At 43.9% G+C, this 18,624-nt stretch overlaps 1 protein-coding gene across 4 annotated transcripts in view; it reads left to right on the top strand.

Annotated features, from left to right (window-relative positions):
- Positions 1-1,649: 1,649 nt before the first annotated feature.
- RPAP3 (RNA polymerase II associated protein 3) overlaps positions 1,650-18,624 on the top strand; it is a 31,260-nt gene continuing 14,285 nt past the window's right edge. Inside the window, exons 1-9 of one of the 4 annotated variants that reach the window (XM_080938829.1) lie at positions 1,650-1,717; positions 3,910-4,077; positions 5,737-5,877; positions 6,904-7,026; positions 9,274-9,401; positions 12,809-12,930; positions 13,729-13,799; positions 15,906-16,031; positions 18,115-18,242. In XM_080938829.1, the coding sequence (XP_080794955.1) occupies positions 3,922-4,077; positions 5,737-5,877; positions 6,904-7,026; positions 9,274-9,401; positions 12,809-12,930; positions 13,729-13,799; positions 15,906-16,031; positions 18,115-18,242 (995 nt within the window). In that variant the 5' untranslated portion in view covers positions 1,650-1,717; positions 3,910-3,921. Of the gene's footprint in view, positions 1,718-1,808; positions 1,957-2,369; positions 2,410-3,909; positions 4,078-5,736; positions 5,878-6,903; positions 7,027-9,273; positions 9,402-12,808; positions 12,931-13,728; positions 13,800-15,905; positions 16,032-18,114; positions 18,243-18,624 lie in introns of those variants that run through there. The other 3 variants (XM_080938830.1, XM_080938831.1, XM_080938832.1) reach the window with 3 other exon arrangements.

Raw genomic sequence — 18,624 nt, forward strand, 5'->3', positions numbered from 1 at the left:
CTCTGGAAATCAAATCCATTTCTCTGGAAGAGCAGCCAGTGCTCTTAACTGGTGAGCCCAATTCCTACTTACTTTTATTTACTTTAGACTGGTATCATCATTACTCTGTTTGACAAGGAACTCCGTACGTAGACCTTGAACTCACAGAGATCCACTTGCTTCTGCTTCCTTAGTGCTAAGATTAAAGGTGTATCCTATCATCAAGACACATCAAAACAATTTTTTAAACCTAGTTTTCTCTTTGTAATGTCCCCTGCTGTGTGTGGTGGGGAACACAAAGTAGGATTTGTGACAGAGGCAGGAGAATTATGAGTTCAAGACCAGCCTTGGTTACACTTTGCTAAAAGCTGTTTTATCTGCAATACAATTCCATCAGAAAACACTTAATGCTCTTTTACTTTAATAAATACTTACTTTTAGGCGTAGGGGAGCTTGCCTGCATGTATGTATGTATGCACACCACATGCATGCCTGGTGCTAACCGTGGCCAGAAGAGGGCATCGGAATTGGTTACAGAGTTGCCAGCTGCCATGTGGGTTCTGGGAACAGCATTCTTAACCATAGAGACTTATTTACTTCTAAATAAACTTAAAAGGCAACCAGTCACACTGTCAAGGAATGATCCTAATGATATGATCTTGTGAGGAAAGACCTAAGGATTTTCATTGACTGGCAGGTAAATTGTGGTCCTCAACTTGAACCGCACAGCTGTACTCCATGCTTTGAAAACGACTAAAGCCGAAGTTGGATTGCAGATTAATTATATCAAACCTCTAGAATAAGATTCATAAATCAGCATGTATGGGACACACCCACGAACTCCTACCTTCTTGTGTGATTCGAAAGTTCAGGCAAGCTTGTGAACGAATAACTGATCTTACTTTGAGATGATATGTTTTCCAATCAATTTGAAAACATTGGCTTGTGCACTTTAAAAAATTATACTTGGGGGCTGGAGAGATGGCTCAGTGGTTAAGAGCTCTGACTGCTCTTCCAGAGTCCTGAGTTCAATTCCCAGCAACCACATGGTGGCTCACAACCATCTGTAAGGGATCAGATGCCCTCTTCTACATCTGAAGAAAGCTACAGTGTACTCGTATGAATAAAATAAGTAAATCTTTAAAAAAATTATACTCGTTGCATTGTACAATAGTTGTTACAGCAGGAATTGTTCACTCACAAAGCAGAAGCAAGTGTTACAAGTTTCAGTCTTTCTTTTAGATAAGACAGGGTCTGTCTAAAGACAGACACAAGCCTGATATCCACAGATACTCTTACAAAAAGGAAAACGGTTAGTAACAAAAAAGGCACACGGAACCCTTACAGGGGAAAGAGCAGAGTTACCAGCGTAGACGGCTCTTAGAAGTTACAGTAACTTTCTCCTAGGATCCTCAGAGGCTACAAACATCTGGTTAGTGAAAAGCAGGGCAGCTGTCAGAGACACAATCGAGGGGGAGTCAAACGCTTTATGTTTTTGAGGTCAGAATACGCCAGGATGGGCGCACTTTTGGGGATCCTCAAGCTTAGTTTAGAAGAGGGTAAAGCATCAGCCTGCGTCCGCAGCAAGCAGAGCTAGAGCAGCCGGGCGCCTGAGGCGAACCTTCTGCGCACGCTCGAGCGGCGCGCAGGGCCTTGTGGGAAGACGCAGACCTCCGGCGGTGGTGTGGGACGGCACGCTTCTCCCCTGCGCCGTTAAGGGTGGTGGCGGCCGGGTTGGGTGAGCAGGCTTCGCCGTTACCTCCGGCTGCTGGGGTGCTTGGGGCGCGGGGCGGGTCCGGGAGCAGCGGCGGGGCCGGTTCCCGAGTGCGCCCTCCGCGCGCCGCCCAGGGTTCGGCCTGAGCCGGCTCTGCGTCCGGGCTCGGGCCGTCCGCGGTGGCCGGACCTCCGGAGCCACGGTCCGGAGAGGGCGGCGGACTGGCCGCCTCCTTCAGGCCAGGGTGGGCAGGCTTGCCTTGGGTACGAAATGTGAAAGTGTTTCCCCAGGCCCTGGAAGCTTTTGGTTGGCTGTGGAAAGCACCCTGTCCCGTCAGCATGGACTGCCTTAGGACCAGGGGGTGGGTGGGTGGGTGGGTGGAAGGAGAGCTGTAGCCCAGGCTGTCCTGCAATTCGCTGTGTAGTAGACCAGGCTGGTCGGAAACCGCATGCCTCTGCCTCCCTCCCGAGTTCCAGGATTGAAGGCATGCAGTTTAAGGGTTTCGTTTGGCAGGTGTACTGGTCTGTGTCCAGCAAAGCATTATCCTAGATTTGTTGATGAAGGAAATGCATGCGTATAACCAATATTGACTCTGCGTGAAGCTTAAACTGTGTTGTTGAGGCGGAGTCAGAAGATCCGTTTACACTTACAACAGCCTCTTTTTACTGGGAAAAAAAGCTATTATAACTCCCTCCTCCAAGTTTTCCTATCTTAAGGTACCTTTTCGTCTGTCTGACTCTGTGCCCCCCCCCCCCGCTGTCATCAGGGTTGAATTCGGCATCTTTCACTTGTTGGCAAATGCTATGTCCTAGCCCTTTAAAAATTCTTCCTAGGGTCTGCTAAGTTGTCATGTTGACCTTAATTTGTGAGGCACCCTCTGCCTCCTGAAACGCTGGAATCATAAGCCAACTGTGCCCCGCTGTATGTTCATGTGTCTCCAATGGATTGAGTCTTAACATTATTAAAGACAGAGTTATATTTATGTCCCATGTAATGTGATTAATTTAACTCATTTCTATCCTTAGAAAATTCTGTGACTATTCTTAATCTTTTTATGACCTAATGTCTTGAAATGCTCGCCTGGCATTTTGCATTGCTAACCTTTCCCAGACAGCATGTTAATGTTCTCAGGCCATGGGTGACAGCCCTCATATCCCCCCAGATCCTTAGGTACTGATGCCTAGTTTTTCTGACCTCTTCCTGTTCCCTAAGACTGCCATTCTTCAGGTTCTGCCCAGTTTCTACTAGTACTGTATCTAAGCGTGTTCCATTGCAAATGAGTTTCTACCTTTGTAATGGTGTCACCCCACCCCCCAGTTATCTCTAGTCTTTTATCTACCTACTTGATATCTTCTGATGGCCCCTAAACACTGTATTCCACACACTTTTGTCCCCTCCCACAATGTGAATTTTTTCCTTTTAAAATTGCATTTCTTTTTTCAATGGTGCACAGTATCAGAGGACAACTTTGTGGAGTCAGTTTTTCCTTTGCACCTTTGGGTACCAGAGATTGTGTGGGTACCGCCAAGCCTTACGTTGTCAGGCTCGAGTGGTTAGCACTTTAGTCAGGAGCCCTGCCTTTACGGTCCCTCAGAATTGGATTTATTGACTTAAAACCATTTTACCAATTTCTACCAAGCAGAAATCTAGAACATCATTTGTCTTTCTCTTCTCAGTGTCTCAACCTAATCAGCAATCAGGTTATTATTATTTTTTAAAGATTTGCTAATTTATTATCTATGAGTACACTGTAGCTGTCTTTGGATACACCAGAAGAGGGCATCAGATCCCATTTTTGTGAGTCACCATGTGGTTGCTGGGAATTGAACTCAGGACCCCTCGAAGAGCAGTCAGTGCTCTTAACCACTGAGCCACCTCTCCAGCCCTAGGTTATTTTTTTATATTATCAGTTAATACCTTTATGTGGCTTTTAGAATGACAGCCAACATCCCATGGCCTGGTGTGTTAGTCTGTCCCTCGCCTTCTGACTCCTTTGTTCCTCCTGTTTTCTTTTCCTCCCTGCTCCTCACTTGACGGCGCACTCTGACCCTGAGCCTTTTGATCCTATTGGGCTCACAGGCATACGCCATCGCTCCAGGTTTAAATGAAGTTCTCTATTTAACAGTATGCCTGAGTGATGGCGGTTTGATAGGGATGTACCCCCTCTTAAATAGAAGCACCTGCCGTTCTGATTCTCGAAACTCTGTGTGCCCAAGACTCTGCGGGACATGATGACTTCCACAAGTAAGGCGGTCGAATTGCAGCTCCAGGTGAAGCACAATGCAGAGGAGCTGCAGGACTTCATGAGGGACTTAGCACACTGGGAAGAGGACATGAAGCAGAAGGACCAGGACCTGAGGAGGCAGAGCGGCGTCCCCGAGGAGGTGAGCGGAGGGTCTCTGCTCATACATGGGGAAGAACCTACTCACCATCACTGTGTGTGCTCGTACAGTGTACATGTGCAAATGCACACTCCCCAGCATGCCACACCGCGTGCTTACAGGTCAAAGGACAACTCCCCGGGGTTGGTTCTCTTTAGTGGGCTCCAGGAATTGAACTTGAGTCAACAGGCTTGCAGCAAGCGCTTTGACCTGCCGAGTTGTGTTATCGTTAAATTTAAAATATAGAAACATTTAAAAATAATTCAGGGCCCTGAAAAATGTGCTGTGAAGTCTCAAAGTTGCCTGTAATACTGTAGTTGAACAGTGGAGGAAGAAGGATCTAGGTTTGTTAGGTGGTGGTAGCGCACACCTTTCATCCCAGCACTTGGGAGGCAGAAGCAGGCACAGCTCTGTAAGTTTGAGGCCAGCCTGGTCTATAGAGCAAGTTCCTGGATAGCCAAGGCTACCAGGACTCGTAGAAAGTTTGACTCTAGCCTGGGCTATATAAGATCTTGGTAACAAAAACATAAAAATGCTGAGATTAGAGTGTAATTGTAAACATTTTCAGAGATTCTGCTTCCTACTAAGCTTTGAATACTTGTGTGCTAACCTATCATGCGATGTTCCAAGTTTTGGTGGGTATTTAGTGAAAGGATGGTCATGAGATAGTACTTAAAGGTTAAAAAGTAATCTTAAAATATAGGCATGTCTATATCTGAAGATAACACAATCACATATTTAATAATTTATAAACAGTATTGGCTTTAAAATGCAGATACGACTAAGGTTACACTATTCTTATTAAGCGGTGTGTTGAAATCTGGCTAGGTTTCTATGTTTTGTGTAGCCATTGGAGACAAGCTTGGCTGCCTTTGAACTTTTCTGCTCATTCACCATACGAACTGAAAAATGAGGTAGTTTTTGAAGTTTGAATTTATAGTTGTAACTTTAAAGGCACAATTCAGATTTCAAGTTAATACTTTTCTTGTGACGACTGAACAACCTGCAGCATTTATCGATAATGAATTGAACTGATAAACATAATCACTACTTTTTGTGGGAGGCTCTGGGTGTTGATGTGTCCATGTGCCCGTGTGACACTTTTGGAGGTGCCTTCCTCTGTTGCTCAGCTCCTTATGTTTGCAGACAATGTCTTTCAATGAATTGACATACCTGTAGGCTCCTGGGATCTGCTGTCTCTGTTTCCTGTTGGGATTACAGGGCGTGTGGCCATGCGTGGCCTTTACCTGGGCGCCGGGGATTCAAACTCAGCTCCTTTCGCTTTCACAGCAAGTGCTCTTATCCATTGAGCTGTGTCTCTAGTCCCCATAATCAATATTATAAGATGAGTCTCTTGAAAATTAAATTGAAAGAATTTCTTATCTGAAAACATTTAGTGGCAAGTAGTGGTGGTCCAGCCTTTAATCCCAGCTCAATAGCAGAGGTAGGTGACCTCTGAGTTCAAGGCCAGCCTGGTCTGCAGAGTGAGTTCCAGGACAGCCAGGAAACCCTGTCTTGGAAAACCAAAAGAAAATATTATTTCAAACATGGTTAATTATACAGAAGTAACAGAGCAAAATGATAAAGTTGATTTCTTGATTTATTGATTGATTGATTGATTTATAATTTCTTTGTCTTTTTTTCCCATGCTCCCCTGTCTAGAATTTACCTCCTATTCGAAATGGGAATTTTAGGAAAAAGAAGAAAGGTAAAGCTAAAGATTCTTCCAAAAAAACCAAAGAAGAAAACAAAAAAAACAGAATAAAATCTTTCGATTATGATGCCTGGGCCAAACTTGATGTGGTAAGTTTATCTAATTATGTACTTTTTAGTAGTTAGATAAAAACTTCTTGGAGTTAGCTACTAGTCACAGGTGACATGAAAAACAACCATGTCCTTAGGACCAATGCTTTCCTTACCCTGTTTTTATGGTGGGAAAGGGGTTCATATGTAGTCCAAGCTAGCTCTGAACTTGTGATCCTCTTGCGTCAGCCTCAGGAGTGCCGACCTACAGACAGATATGTATGTACCACCACATCAGCTGAAAGTAGGTGTCCTAATGTGCTTCTCCATCACTAATAAAACACTGACCAAAATCTATTTAAGGAAGGACTTATTAACATCATACAGGTTAGCAACTCCATAAGAAAGCAGAACAGGAGCTCAGCCAGAACCTGGAGGAGGAAACTGAGGCAGAGAGGAACATGGCTTACTGACTTGCTTTTGAAAGCTTGCTTAGACTGCTTTCTTATACAACTCTGGACCACCTGCCCAAAATTGTACTTCCCATAGTGTGCTGGGCCCTCTGAGGTTACTAAGAACAATTACCTCTACAGAATAGCCTACAGGACAGTCTGATGAAGGCATTTCTTAAATGAGTTTCCTTCTTTCCAGATGAGTGCCCCAGAATGTCAGTCACTCACAATGTAATCTTTAAACAGTCGTGGGTAGGGCCAGAGAGATGGTGACTTGGCCATTGAGGGCACTGGCTGCTCATGCACAGGGCATGGGCATGTACCCAGCACCTGCCTGGCTCACAACTGTAATTCCAGTTCCAGGTGGTCTGATGTCCTTCTCACTTCCACAGACATCTGCATGTGCACACATGCATGTACTCAGACATGCATGTGTGCTCTCCCTCTGTCTCACTGTCTCATTCTCTCTCACACGCACCACTAAAATCTTTTTTTAAAGGTCCTGTGTAAGAGCTAGATGTGGTGCACAGCTGACTCTAGCCCCTAACTGTAGGAGGTAATTTGGCTTCTGTTCACATCCTAACAGTTTAAGCCCCATCGAGGGTGACTGAACACTGTCTGCTCATGCTTGCAGGACAGTATTCTTGATGAGCTTGATAAAGAAGACAGCACCCACGAGTCTGTGTCCCAGGAGTCGGAGTCAGACGAAGATGGCATTCGTGTGGATTCCCAGAAGGCTCTTGTTCTAAAAGAAAAGGTACTTTAGGTTAGTTTTGGGTTCCTTCAGGGAGGAAGGCTGTGCATAAAATCAAGTGAATTCTAAAATTCTTAGCATCGTTCTAGAGATCTTGACACTTAAGTTGTTGTTGGCTCTCTCCTTACTGAGTGGCGGTGTAGGCAGGAGCATATTCTTTAGAGCCAGATTAATTACCTGGTTCTATCTGTGACAAGTTCTTTAAACTTTCTGTAACTCACTTTCTTAGCTGTTCAAAGGGAACAGAGTGTTGCTAACCCTCGGCGGTTGGTGTTTAGTGACCTGATTCTCCGTGCTTGCACAGCACCTGGATCATCCATGCTATTAGTGGTATTTGGAAGTAACGATGTGTGCGACTGTTGGTGTCAACCTTACCTCCCACTTCTCTGTGTCACGGGCCATCTCTGGCCACCTTTTGTAATGTTCAGTATACATCAGTTCTTCTTTAGAGAGGCAGGCTTTAATAAAAATATTTTAGCACAGGCTTAAGGAGAAGCATGAAGAAAAAGAGGGGGTTCTCGGGAGGAGAGACACAATCCAGAACCTGCATATGTGCTCACCAGTCAGACGCTGGGTTTTGGTGGTTTTGAAGGTGTCTTTGAAGGATTGCTAAGAACCTTAGCTGAGATGGCAAGGTGGTTCCAGAGGGCCCTGAGGAAGTGCTGCTGACAAGGGAGAGAATGGGCCACGCAGGGATGCAGGCAGGTCGAGCATCTCCACTGTAAGCAGAGCAGTGGTCGGTGTCACAGGTAGTTAATACTAGTGGATTCTCAGGGAAGCTACAAGGGATCCATTGTAGGGAATCCTGTCTGGGGAAGGAATCAGACCCCATCCAAGGTCATATACGTTCAGACTTTTCGTGTAGGCCATTGCTATCTTAACAGAAGAGGATATTATTTTTATATTAGTAACCTTCACAGCAAGTGTTAATTGCCCTAGCATTTTTGCCTCCCAGGTAGCAAAAACATCTCTTATTCAGAGACTCTGGGGTAAAAGGTTCTGTTTGCTTCTCATGTATCAGTACTTTTCTTTCCTGTATTTCTGTCTTGTGTCCCCTGTGAGAATGTAATTTTTTAATCTTCAGGGTTTCTGATGCTAAACAGGGACATGGAGGGGTTTTTTTCTGCAGGGACCAGAAGTGTTACCTATGTTTCCTAAGTGGGACATGAGAGGGTCTGAGCTTGTAGCTTGGTGGGTTGTCACTTGAAAGCAGACTAGAGGAGGAATGTCATTACTTGAGACATCCAACTGTCTGAAACTAAAAAAACACAGAGAATTGCTGTTCCTGAGATCAGGACACACAGTGGCAGGGCCTGTGGTCCTGAGAACTGTGATGTTGGTGACTCATTAAAGCAATAGTAGCATCTGGCAGTTTCGAGGACTAGGACACACTGTCCTGGCTGTTGGTAAACACACGGCCTCCTTTAATAACGCATAGGCTCTCGGCACAGTAGGAAGAGCCACAGGTCTTCTAGTCCGTGTGCTTTTATCATCCTTAACAGAGCCCCTGGACTAAAAGGACCACAGTGCTGTTAATATCAGAGCTATGAAAACCGGAGGAACAGTTTTGAGAAGTGGAAAACAGCTTGAGCTTATAATCACTGACACAGCACCAGTGCCTTGAAGAGGACAGTGGGACAAGCCCAGATGTGAGGGATGGCAGTGAGCGCTGACAGGCAGACATGGGGAGGGTCTCTAGTACCGTGGTGTTGCTGTGAGTGCTGCTGCCTTGGCAGCCTACACCTAGGCTGTCAGGGCCCAGATTACCGACCTTTTAAAAGTCTGTCCTGTTGGTTCTTGCTGGGTGTTTGGTCACCCAAACAGGTGGACAAAATAGTTTTTTTCTATAATTTATGGTCTCTTGACTCCCAGTGTTTTATCACTGTGGTTTGTTGATGGCATGGCTTCCCATAGAAGCACGAGGGCATTGTTCTTGGTCCTGACTCTCCTCATTGTAGAGTGAACTGCTCACAGTCCAGCTCTGAAGTCTCTGTGACCTCTTTCTGAAGTCAGGTGACTTGATGGAGCGTTAGGACACTTAGCAGATGTCGTGTTGTCCCCTGGTCCCTTAGGTTCTGGGAGCAGAATCTAAAATACTGAACGTTTAGCCCTGTATCCTCAGCAGCTCTGAAGGGCTCAGTTTCCCTTTCAGGTTAGATTGTAGTGCCTTTGTTAGGTTTCCATGAGCTGACCCTCCTCTGACAGATGGCTTGGATTGTACCCGTGTTGCTTGATTCTTTTTTCTTTCAGGGCAATAAGTACTTCAAGCAAGGAAAATACGATGAAGCCATTGAATGCTACACGAAAGGCATGGATGCCGACCCCTACAATCCTGTGTTGCCAACAAACAGAGCGTCCGCTTACTTTAGACTGAAAAAGTGAGGGCTGTGTGTGAGCTCTCCTGTGTGTCTACACAAAAGTGAGGGCTGTGTGTGAGCTCTCCTGTGTGTCTACACAAAAGTGAGGGCTGTGTGTGAGCTCTCCTGTGTGTCTGCACAAAAGTGAGGGCTGTGTGTGAGCTCTCCTGTGTCTGCACAAAAGTGAGGGCTGTGTGTGAGCTCTCCTGTGTCTGCACTTTGGGCTTCTTCCTACTTGCTTTGCTTTTGTTTTTGTTTTGAGACAAGGTTTCATTCTGTAACCCTTGCTGTCTGGAACTCTGTGTAGACCTAGGATCCACCTCCCTCTGCCTCCCTATTGTGATCAAGGGCAGCACCAGCATGCCTGCCTGGAGGTTAGCTTTCAAAAGGCCTATAATGAACTGCAGAAGAGATTGAAAGCACACCACATTTCTTTTACTCTGCAAATTCTTATAGGTTACTCCCTTATGGAGTAATTTATTTAATTAACTGTAAACATTTGGGGCTCAGAGTTTGTGTGCTAAGGAGTTTCTCCCATGAAAGTCAAGCACTGATGTTCTTTACCTTATTCATTAGGAAAAGGAAACGGAAGAAGCAGCTGTGTCTGAGGATTCCAGGTTACTGACAAGCGTGTTTGTAGCCTGTTCACTCACTCCCAGCACTAGCAAGGAAGGGAGAGGGAAAGCCAGAGAGAGAAAGGGAGGGAAAAAAAGGAAAGGAAAAACTAATTTGTTAAGTTTTTAGCTGTTCGTTTCTTTGTATTATTCAAATAACTGTATTTGCTATTTACTCTGCAGACCTTTCTATGGTAAACTTAATTATATTCCAGTATTTCCTTATCTTTACATTCTTCCAACTTGTAAGTGCACATTTACTGTTGGGGAACATTACATGCACATGAGCTAACCTAGTACGGGGATTTCTAAAAGACATCAAGAAGGAAGACATTCTTACTGCTTTAGTTATTTGGAAGCAGAAATGGTATTGCACTTTGAGTTTTTCTCTTTTTATTCTTTTTCTTTTCCTTTTTTTTTTTTTTTTTTTTTTTTTGAGACAAGGTTTTATTCTGTGCCTCTAACTGGCATGGAACTCACTGTGTAGATGTGGATGCCTTCACAGAGATCTTCCTGCCTCTGTCTCCTGAGTGCAGGGATTAAAGTATTTATCACCAGGCTTTGAGATTTTCTATTTATTGGAATATGTTAATATCATAAAGTGTTTGATAACTATCATACATATTCCCCGTTTCTAAGTCTGGAGAGTAATATAGCCTGTTGACAGGCTATGAGCCCAGGTTCTCTGGGAAGCAGATGCAGAAGGACCCTGAGTTTAAGGCCTGCCTGAGTAAAGGGTCTGGCTCAGCATAGGCAGGAGTGCTGAGCGCAGCTTGTTCATGCTGAGCTCTTCTGCACACCTTGGTAGGGGATTAAGTTGGCAAAAGCCCATGTAGCCTTATGGGCTGATGGGTAAGTAATTGCCACAGGGCGTTGTACTGCTTTCTGTTTCCATTAGTGTTACAGAGAATGTCTGCTCTGACCCCCCAGCAGTGTGGGTACAGACCTGAGGTCTTAATTGTTTGCTGGGTATAAAGTGGTTTTCTTTTCTTTTCCCTTCTTCCCTTTCCTTCCTCTTTCCCCTTCCCCCTCCCCCCTTTTCTTTTTCTCTTCTTCCCTTTCCCTTTCCCCCTTTACCCTTCCCTCTTTTCTCTTTCCCCTTCTCCCTTTCCCCATATCCCTTTTCCTCTTCCCCATACCCCCTTTCCTCTTCCCCCTTTTCCCCCTTCCCCCTTTCCCCCCTTTTCCCCCTCCCCCCCTTTCCCCTTTCTCTCCCTTTCCCCTTTTCCCCTTTTCTTCCCTTTCCTCTTCCCAATAGGGATTTTAACCCAGGTTGGCCTCTAACTTTTTGTGTAGTCTTGTACCTCTGATCCCCTCTCCCCTCCGCTGCGCCCCCCTTCCCCCCAGCTCCCCAGGATTTCTCTGTGTACCCTGACTGGCCTGGAACTCCCTCTGTAGACCAGGCTAGCCTCGAACTTAGAGATCGCTTGCTTTCCAGCTGTCTCCCTTTCTTTACAGGCGTGCCCCATCCTGCCCAGTTGTGGGGTTGGGACTGAACCTAGGTGTTTGTTATGTTTGCTAGGCAGGCACTCTGCAGATGAGTGACATTCCTGTGTCTGATCCCCTCCCACCCCCACCCCAAACATCTCCTGCAAGCTAACTAGGCTAGCACTTTTTTGTTGTGCTATATGTTAAACCTGTTTTTTGTTTGCTTGCTTTTGTTTTTCCTCTTTTGTGGTTTTGAGATAAGTTCCTATTATGCAGCTGTGTTTGGTTTATTATGCAGACCAGACTGACCTTGAACTCAAAGATCTTGTCAGCCTCCTGCATGCTGGGATTAAAGGCGTGCATGTACCATCATGCCTGGCGTAGCCTATGTATTCTTTAAACCATTAATGAAGTTGGACATCTTTTTATATATGTGGTCTTGTTTTAACATTTTTTTCTGTAAAATGCTGTTTTATATTTTATCTGTTTCCTATTAGCTGTATGTTGATTTTTAAAAATTCTTTATTCTGGAAATGTAACTCTTGACACTTGTTTATTTATGTATTTTGATTTTTTGAAAGTTTCTCTGTGTAGTCCTGTTTATCCTAAAACTATCTCTGTAGACCAGGCTGGCCTCGAACTTAGAGATCTGCCTGCATCTGCTTCCCAAGTGCTGCACCATGAGCAGCTCAGTATTTGTTTATAACAACTGTCTTCTGACAGTTTTGTAGTTTGTCTTTTCTTTTCTTATAGACTCTTGAAATCCCACAAAAAACAGAAATTGCCTGGCGAGGTGACACACACTAATCCCAGCACTCAGGAGGCAGAGGTAGGCAGATATCTGTGAGTTTGGGAATTCAAGGCAAGCCTGCTCTACATGTTGAGTTCCAGGTTAGGCCACCTAGGGTTATATAATGAGACCCTGTCTTTAAAAAAAAAAAAAAGAATCACTGCTTCTGTAGACTGGGTGTGTGTTGAGTAGTAGTGTACTATAGTGACTATACATAGTGTCGTCTGCAGTAGTGCGTGTGCTTCGTGTCGTCTGCAGTAGTGAGTGTGCTTCGTGTCGTCTGCAGTAGTGAGTGTGCTTCGTGTCGTCTGCAGTAGTGAGTGTGCTTCGTGTCGTCTGCAGTAGTGCGTGTGCTTCGTGTCGTCTGCAGTAGTGAGTGTGCTTCCTGTCGTCTGCTGTAGTGAGTATAGTGGAGTACACAGTAGTACAGTGTGTAGCAGCGTGTACAGTAGTTGTGTTTCCAAGTCCTGGATTGTGTTTCCTGCACTGGGGTGGGGGAGGGAAGAGATTATTTTTACCTTTAGTTAAATAAAGGGAGGCGGGAATATGCATGTAATTGGGGAGTAATTCGGCCCTTTGATGGTTTTGAATTACAGATTTGCTGTTGCTGAGTCTGACTGTAATTTGGCAATAGCCTTAAGCAGGAGTTACACCAAGGCTTACGCCAGACGAGGCGCTGCTCGCTTTGCTCTGCAGAAATTGGAGGACGCCAGAAAAGGTATTGCTCCTCTCCAGTCAGCCGGAGGAGTTTCTTCAGAGAATACTGTGCCAGTGTAGGGCTCTTTTCACAGCACGCTTGAACAAAGCTTGCTTTTTTGGCAATTTAAATTTTGTTTTTTTTTTATAATTTAAAGAACTGCAGGATGTGTGTGTGTGCCAGTGAACACCCCGAGGGAGTCAGCTATCTCCTTCTACGGGGTGGGAGGGCCCAGGGGTCAAACTCAGGTTGTCAGGTTTGGCAGTTAGTGCCTGGACCCGCTAAGCCCACCAGCCCCCCCCCCTTTTTTTTTGGAAATTTAAAAGATGTCTTATTTTTGGGAAAGAATGTATTGTTTGCACTGGTCAGACTTTGCTTCAGATTTTGACTTAATTGAACATTGCCACAGCGGGTGGCTTCTGACCTCAGTTCTCATCTGCAAATAAAGGTGACGTCATTTTGGTGGCTGTTGTGAGTCAGGAGGCAAGCCCAGCATTTGTGTTTGTTAGTAAACTGTCTTGTTCTTCATAGCGAGACTTGTGTAATAACTACAGAGTGGGACTGGAACTTATGCTGAGTAGATTTGCTCTGTGCTTTGTGACTGCACAAGCACCGGAGCCGGTGGGACATGGCTGGTGGGACGTGGCCGGTGAAAGGGCTTCCTCGGTGTCTTGTCTGCTCTGGGAGAGAGTGAAAAGTGCTTAGGAGCTTAGTGGCTGTCATCAGTTTATTTACCACACAACAGTTGCTGCAGTGTCACATGTAGCTACTGTCTGGCTTTGTACAGGTCTCAAAAATGCTCTCTCCTGTTTCACTTAGATTATGAGAAAGTGTTAGAGCTGGAACCAGATAACTTCGAAGCAACAAATGAACTCAGGAAAATTGATCAGGTAAATTATAACCATTAAAGCTCATTAGGTTTGACTTTTATATCATGAAGGTGAAAGTTTTTGCTTAGATTTTTGTATATACTTAAGATTTTTAAAAAGTTTATTTTTATGCGTGTGAGTATTTTGCCTGTGTGCTTGTGAGCCTGGTACCTGTGGTAGTGAAGAGAGCATTGGATTTTCTGAAACTAGAGCTATAGGTGGTTGAGGGCTGCGATGTAAGGTCGAGGACTTGAACTTACCCACTAAGCTGTTCATCGGCTCCCTGCCTCCAAATAGATTTCTTTTAGGATTTCACCATATATAGCTGTCTTAGTTAGGGGTTTTATTGCTGTGAGCAGACACCATGACCAAGGCAAGTCTTATAAATAACATTTAATTGAGGCTGGCTTACAGGTTCAGAGGTTCAGTCCATTATCATCAAGACAAGAGCATGGCCTCATCCAGGCAGACATGGTGCAGGAGAAGCTGAGAGTTCTACATCTTCATCCAGAGGAAGCCAGGAACAGACTGAGCATGCTCAGGCAGGAGGAGTGTCTCCAAGCCCAGCCCCAGAGTTACACAATTCCTCCAACAAGGCCACACCTTCTCATAGTGCCACTCCCTGGGCCAAGCATATGCAAACCATCACAATAGATCGGGCTAGCTTCAAACTTAGGATTCCACCATATATAGCCCAGGCTAGCTTCAAACTTTAAGCGATCATCCTGCCTCAGTCATCCAAATATTGGAATTAGACGGAAATTGTATAATTTTATTTCATGTTCTATACAGTTTAACCAAACCATTAAGGCACAGGCAGTGTTAGTGATACCGACCCCTAACTGGGAATCGTTTTTACAAATTGGCTTGTTGACCCACTTAGGAAAAGTGATACTTTAAATTTTTATTTTCTTTGAATTCTATTTACAACTCCATCTAAACATTAAATATAAATGGTATTGCTATATAAGATAAAAATAAAATATGGTTTTAAGAAAAAAGTTGGCTGAGATTTCCAAAACTGTTGCTCATTTTTCCTCCAAGGACAGTTTTTAATTTTTTTTCTTATTTAAAAAAATTTTTTTTAGTTGAAAATAATTTTGAAATTTATTTTATTTTCAATTATGTGCATTTCTGTGTTCATTAAAGGACACAAGATCCTTTGGAACTGGAGTTAGATCTCGGTGGTTGTGGACCACTGATATGGGTGCTGAAAACGGAACCTGGGTCTTCTGTAAAAGCAGCAGTGTGACTAACCACTGAACCGTCTCCAGCCCACTTTGAGTTACTCCCCCGACTGTGTGTGTGCTCTTTACCTCTGTGATCAGTGCCTATGTATTGTCACTCTGCTGTGTAAACTGCATGTTAGTACAAGTACACCTTCCTAACAGTAGAGCAGCCAGCACTGGTTTCCAGTAACCCGAACCCGGGAGGGAGGCGGCAGAGCCCAGGTTTGAGGCCAGCTTGTCCTCCACAGTGAACCTGAGGCCAGTCTGAGAGCAAGTCTCCAAGGGAAAGGGGCAGTAGTCAGTGCTCAACTGTGCCCTGAGTGCGGGTGAGTGCCGGGGTGGAACCTCGCAGGCTCCCGTCCCTCGGCTTCCTCACAGCTGTGGCTGCTGCTCTCATGCGAGTTGTGAAAGAAGTGCCTGTGATTGGGGAATCTGATTCTAAATATCATTTACTGCACATAAGTTGTTGGCTAAAATCTCATCTTCATTATAGTTTCCAAGTGTGTTTTCTTATGTATTAGGTCAAATGATAACCAAACAATAAATCTGGGAGATTTAGAAATGTGATCTCAGTTATCTTATGTTTGAAAAACAGCACCTAGAATGGTGCCTGGACTAGATAGAAATTTGGCAAATATTTGTAGATTAAGTAAACACCACTGTATTTGCTGGATACTGCTTATTCTAACTGAAATAGGGAGAATATTGCATTTGTTTTATGGATATACATATATGTTGCTTTTACTTTACTAAGTAGAAAGAATGAGCTACAATACAAAGTATTCCAATTATTCGAGTGTAGCAGAAATTTTAATGTATTTAGTAGTTTTCATTCAAGTCTAATATAGATGCCTCTTGCGTTACTTGTTTTATTTTAGTTGAGTGCTGTGTCTCCTAGGCTTTAACATCCAAGGAAAACTCACGTCCCACGGAAGCTGCTGCTGTGAGGAAACCAACTGAAGGGGAGAACAGAGTCACTGAAGATCAGCGGGGCAGGCAGAAGGCCATCACAGAGAAAGACCTGGTAATCCATCTGATGGGCTCTATTCCCATGGGTTTCTCATCTGTGCGTCTGTCCACCGATGTGACTCCTGCTTTCTTGTATTTCAGTTAAATTTCTGTCTCTAACTTCAAAAACATCTTTTTGAGTAGGAAGTGGAGGTGAAAAGTACACTAGAACCTCTGGTGGCTACTTTTCAACATTTCAGTTACTGATGCCTTAATATATAAGAATAGTCACCTGCAAAATAACTATAAGAGTGTCTAGGTTTAGGGAACAAACTATATATGTAGGTAATTACAAATCTAACATAGAGACAGTTTATTTTTATAATGTGTTTATAATTCCTATAAGACTTTCTGACTGAAATCTATATATTTTCAACTGAGAAGATTTAATGGGTTTTTTTTGGGAGAAAGTGATCTAATTACATTTTAGTTTAATAGTCAGGCGTGGTGGCATATGGCTTTAATCTTGTCACTCTGAAGGCAGAAGCAGTAGGGTGTGTGAGACGGGTTTGGAAGCAGGTCTGCAGAGTGACTTCCAGGACAACCAGTGCTGCACAGAGAAACCCCGTCTCAAAATGAAGTTAAAGACACGTATTTATTTTATAGTTCATAAACATAAAGTACACGTTTGTTTGCATGTGTGTACGTACCACACACACCAAGTGTTATTCACTGCTGAGACATCTCTCTAGTCCCTAATTTAATGAACTTTTGTGGGTCCACAGAAAACTCCTAAAATGTACTTATGAAATTATTGGTTGTAATTTATTTGACTGATTATAAACAGAGGCTCTGGTTCAATCTAGTCTGACTTACTGGAGCTGGAAGATGGCACACTGGCTAAGACAGGACCTGGGTTCGAGTCCCAGCTCTCATGTCATGCCTCAGAACCATTCGTATTTCTAACTTCGGGGGATCTGACACCCTTTTCTGGTCTCCTTGGGCATTGGGCACACACATGATGCATAGGCAGACATGCATTGAAACACCGTACGCATAAAGTAAAGATAAATCTCAGCATTAAAAATAAAATCTGTTCTATTTAGGTATATTAATGTTACTTAAGAGTAGGCTGTGTAATCTAGTATTGTGTTCTTTCCCAAAAATTGACTTTGGAGCTGGGTATGTTAGTGCATATCTATAATCTCAGCTCTTGGGAGGTGGGGGTTGGAGGACCAGGAGTTCAGAGCCATCTTCAGCCACCTAGTGAGTTTTGAGATGGTCTAGTTATAAGAGACCTTGTCTCAGAAAACCACCCCTGTGGGGGGAATTGAATTTGTAATTTTCTTGTACAGTTTTCCCTTCTCCTCTATTTCCTGCTTCTTCCTTACTCCTTTCTTCTTCTCCTTCCCTCTGCTCCCCTCCCCTTCTATCTCCCTTCTCTCCTCCTCTCCTCTTATTTCTCCTTCTGTCCTCTCCTCTCCCCTCCTTTTCTAGCTTTTGAGTGTTGGAGTCAAAACCAGGGCCTTGCACTCAATAGGAAGCTCTCTGTCTTTAAGCCATATTCCCCCAGGAAGCTCGGCAAACATTTTTTTTGATTAGTTTCTAACGTAGTAAAGACTTAGTGTGATGTCTGGGCCTTTACTGTTTAATTAGATTATTAATGAAGTTGTAGAGTAATTGTAGTGGTTTTGTGTTGAAAAGAGAACACTGTCACTTAAGAAATTTATGCTAATATATTCTAGGTGTCTTATAAACTAGATTTTATTTATTTTTGTATTTTTAAGTGTGTGTGCTTGTGTATGTGTGGTATATATGTGTAGCTGGATATAATTGTGTGAAGGCCAGAGAACATCTTTTTGTTACTCTGTGTGACATTGTTGCTGTTGAGACATGATCTCTTCTTAACATGGAGGCTTGATTGGCTGGACCCGCTGGGGAGGCAAGCCTGAGCTCATGTCTGCTTCCCTGGTTCCGGAAGTCAGAATTGTGGTCCTCGTGATTGCTCAGCACTTCCTGCACTGGGCTGACCCCATCTTGTTCCATTAGCAATGAGAATAGCGTATAAATACCGTCTTAATACCACTGTTTTCTCTACGATCTGAATTGAGGTAATGTTCGGCATGTTTTGACTTTCACACACCTCTTCAAATTAACAGGGCAATGGCTTTTTCAAAGAGGGGAAATATGAGCGAGCAATTGAATGCTACACCCGAGGGATAGCAGCAGACAGCACCAACGCCCTCCTCCCAGCTAACAGAGCCATGGCCTATCTCAAGATCCAGAAGTAAGTTCGCCTATATTTTACTGTAGAGTGCAGCTTTAAATAATTAATTAACAAAGTTGACTTTAGTTGACTTAGTATTTTTGTCATCTATCTTCTTTGTTCAAGTCTTTCCTCTTCTTTCTTCTAGTCTCTGCTTTTTTGTAGTGGTGCTAGTTTAGAGCTCAGAACCTCTCATATGGCAGAGAAGTGCTTTAGTGTTCAGTGCGGAGCCAAGCCCCAGGAGGGATCTCATTACAGTTAATGACAGTGGAATGCAGAGAAGGAATGTGTGTGCGTGTGATACTATATGTATCATGTGAGTGTTACTGACTCTCCATTTTCAATAGAATTGTACAGTGCAAGTATATTGTGTACTGTTTGAAGATCTTTAGTGCATTTATGT

Source organism: Micromys minutus (genome assembly GCF_963924665.1).
Source record: "Micromys minutus genome assembly, chromosome: 27".
Taxonomy (NCBI): domain Eukaryota; kingdom Metazoa; phylum Chordata; class Mammalia; order Rodentia; family Muridae; genus Micromys; species Micromys minutus.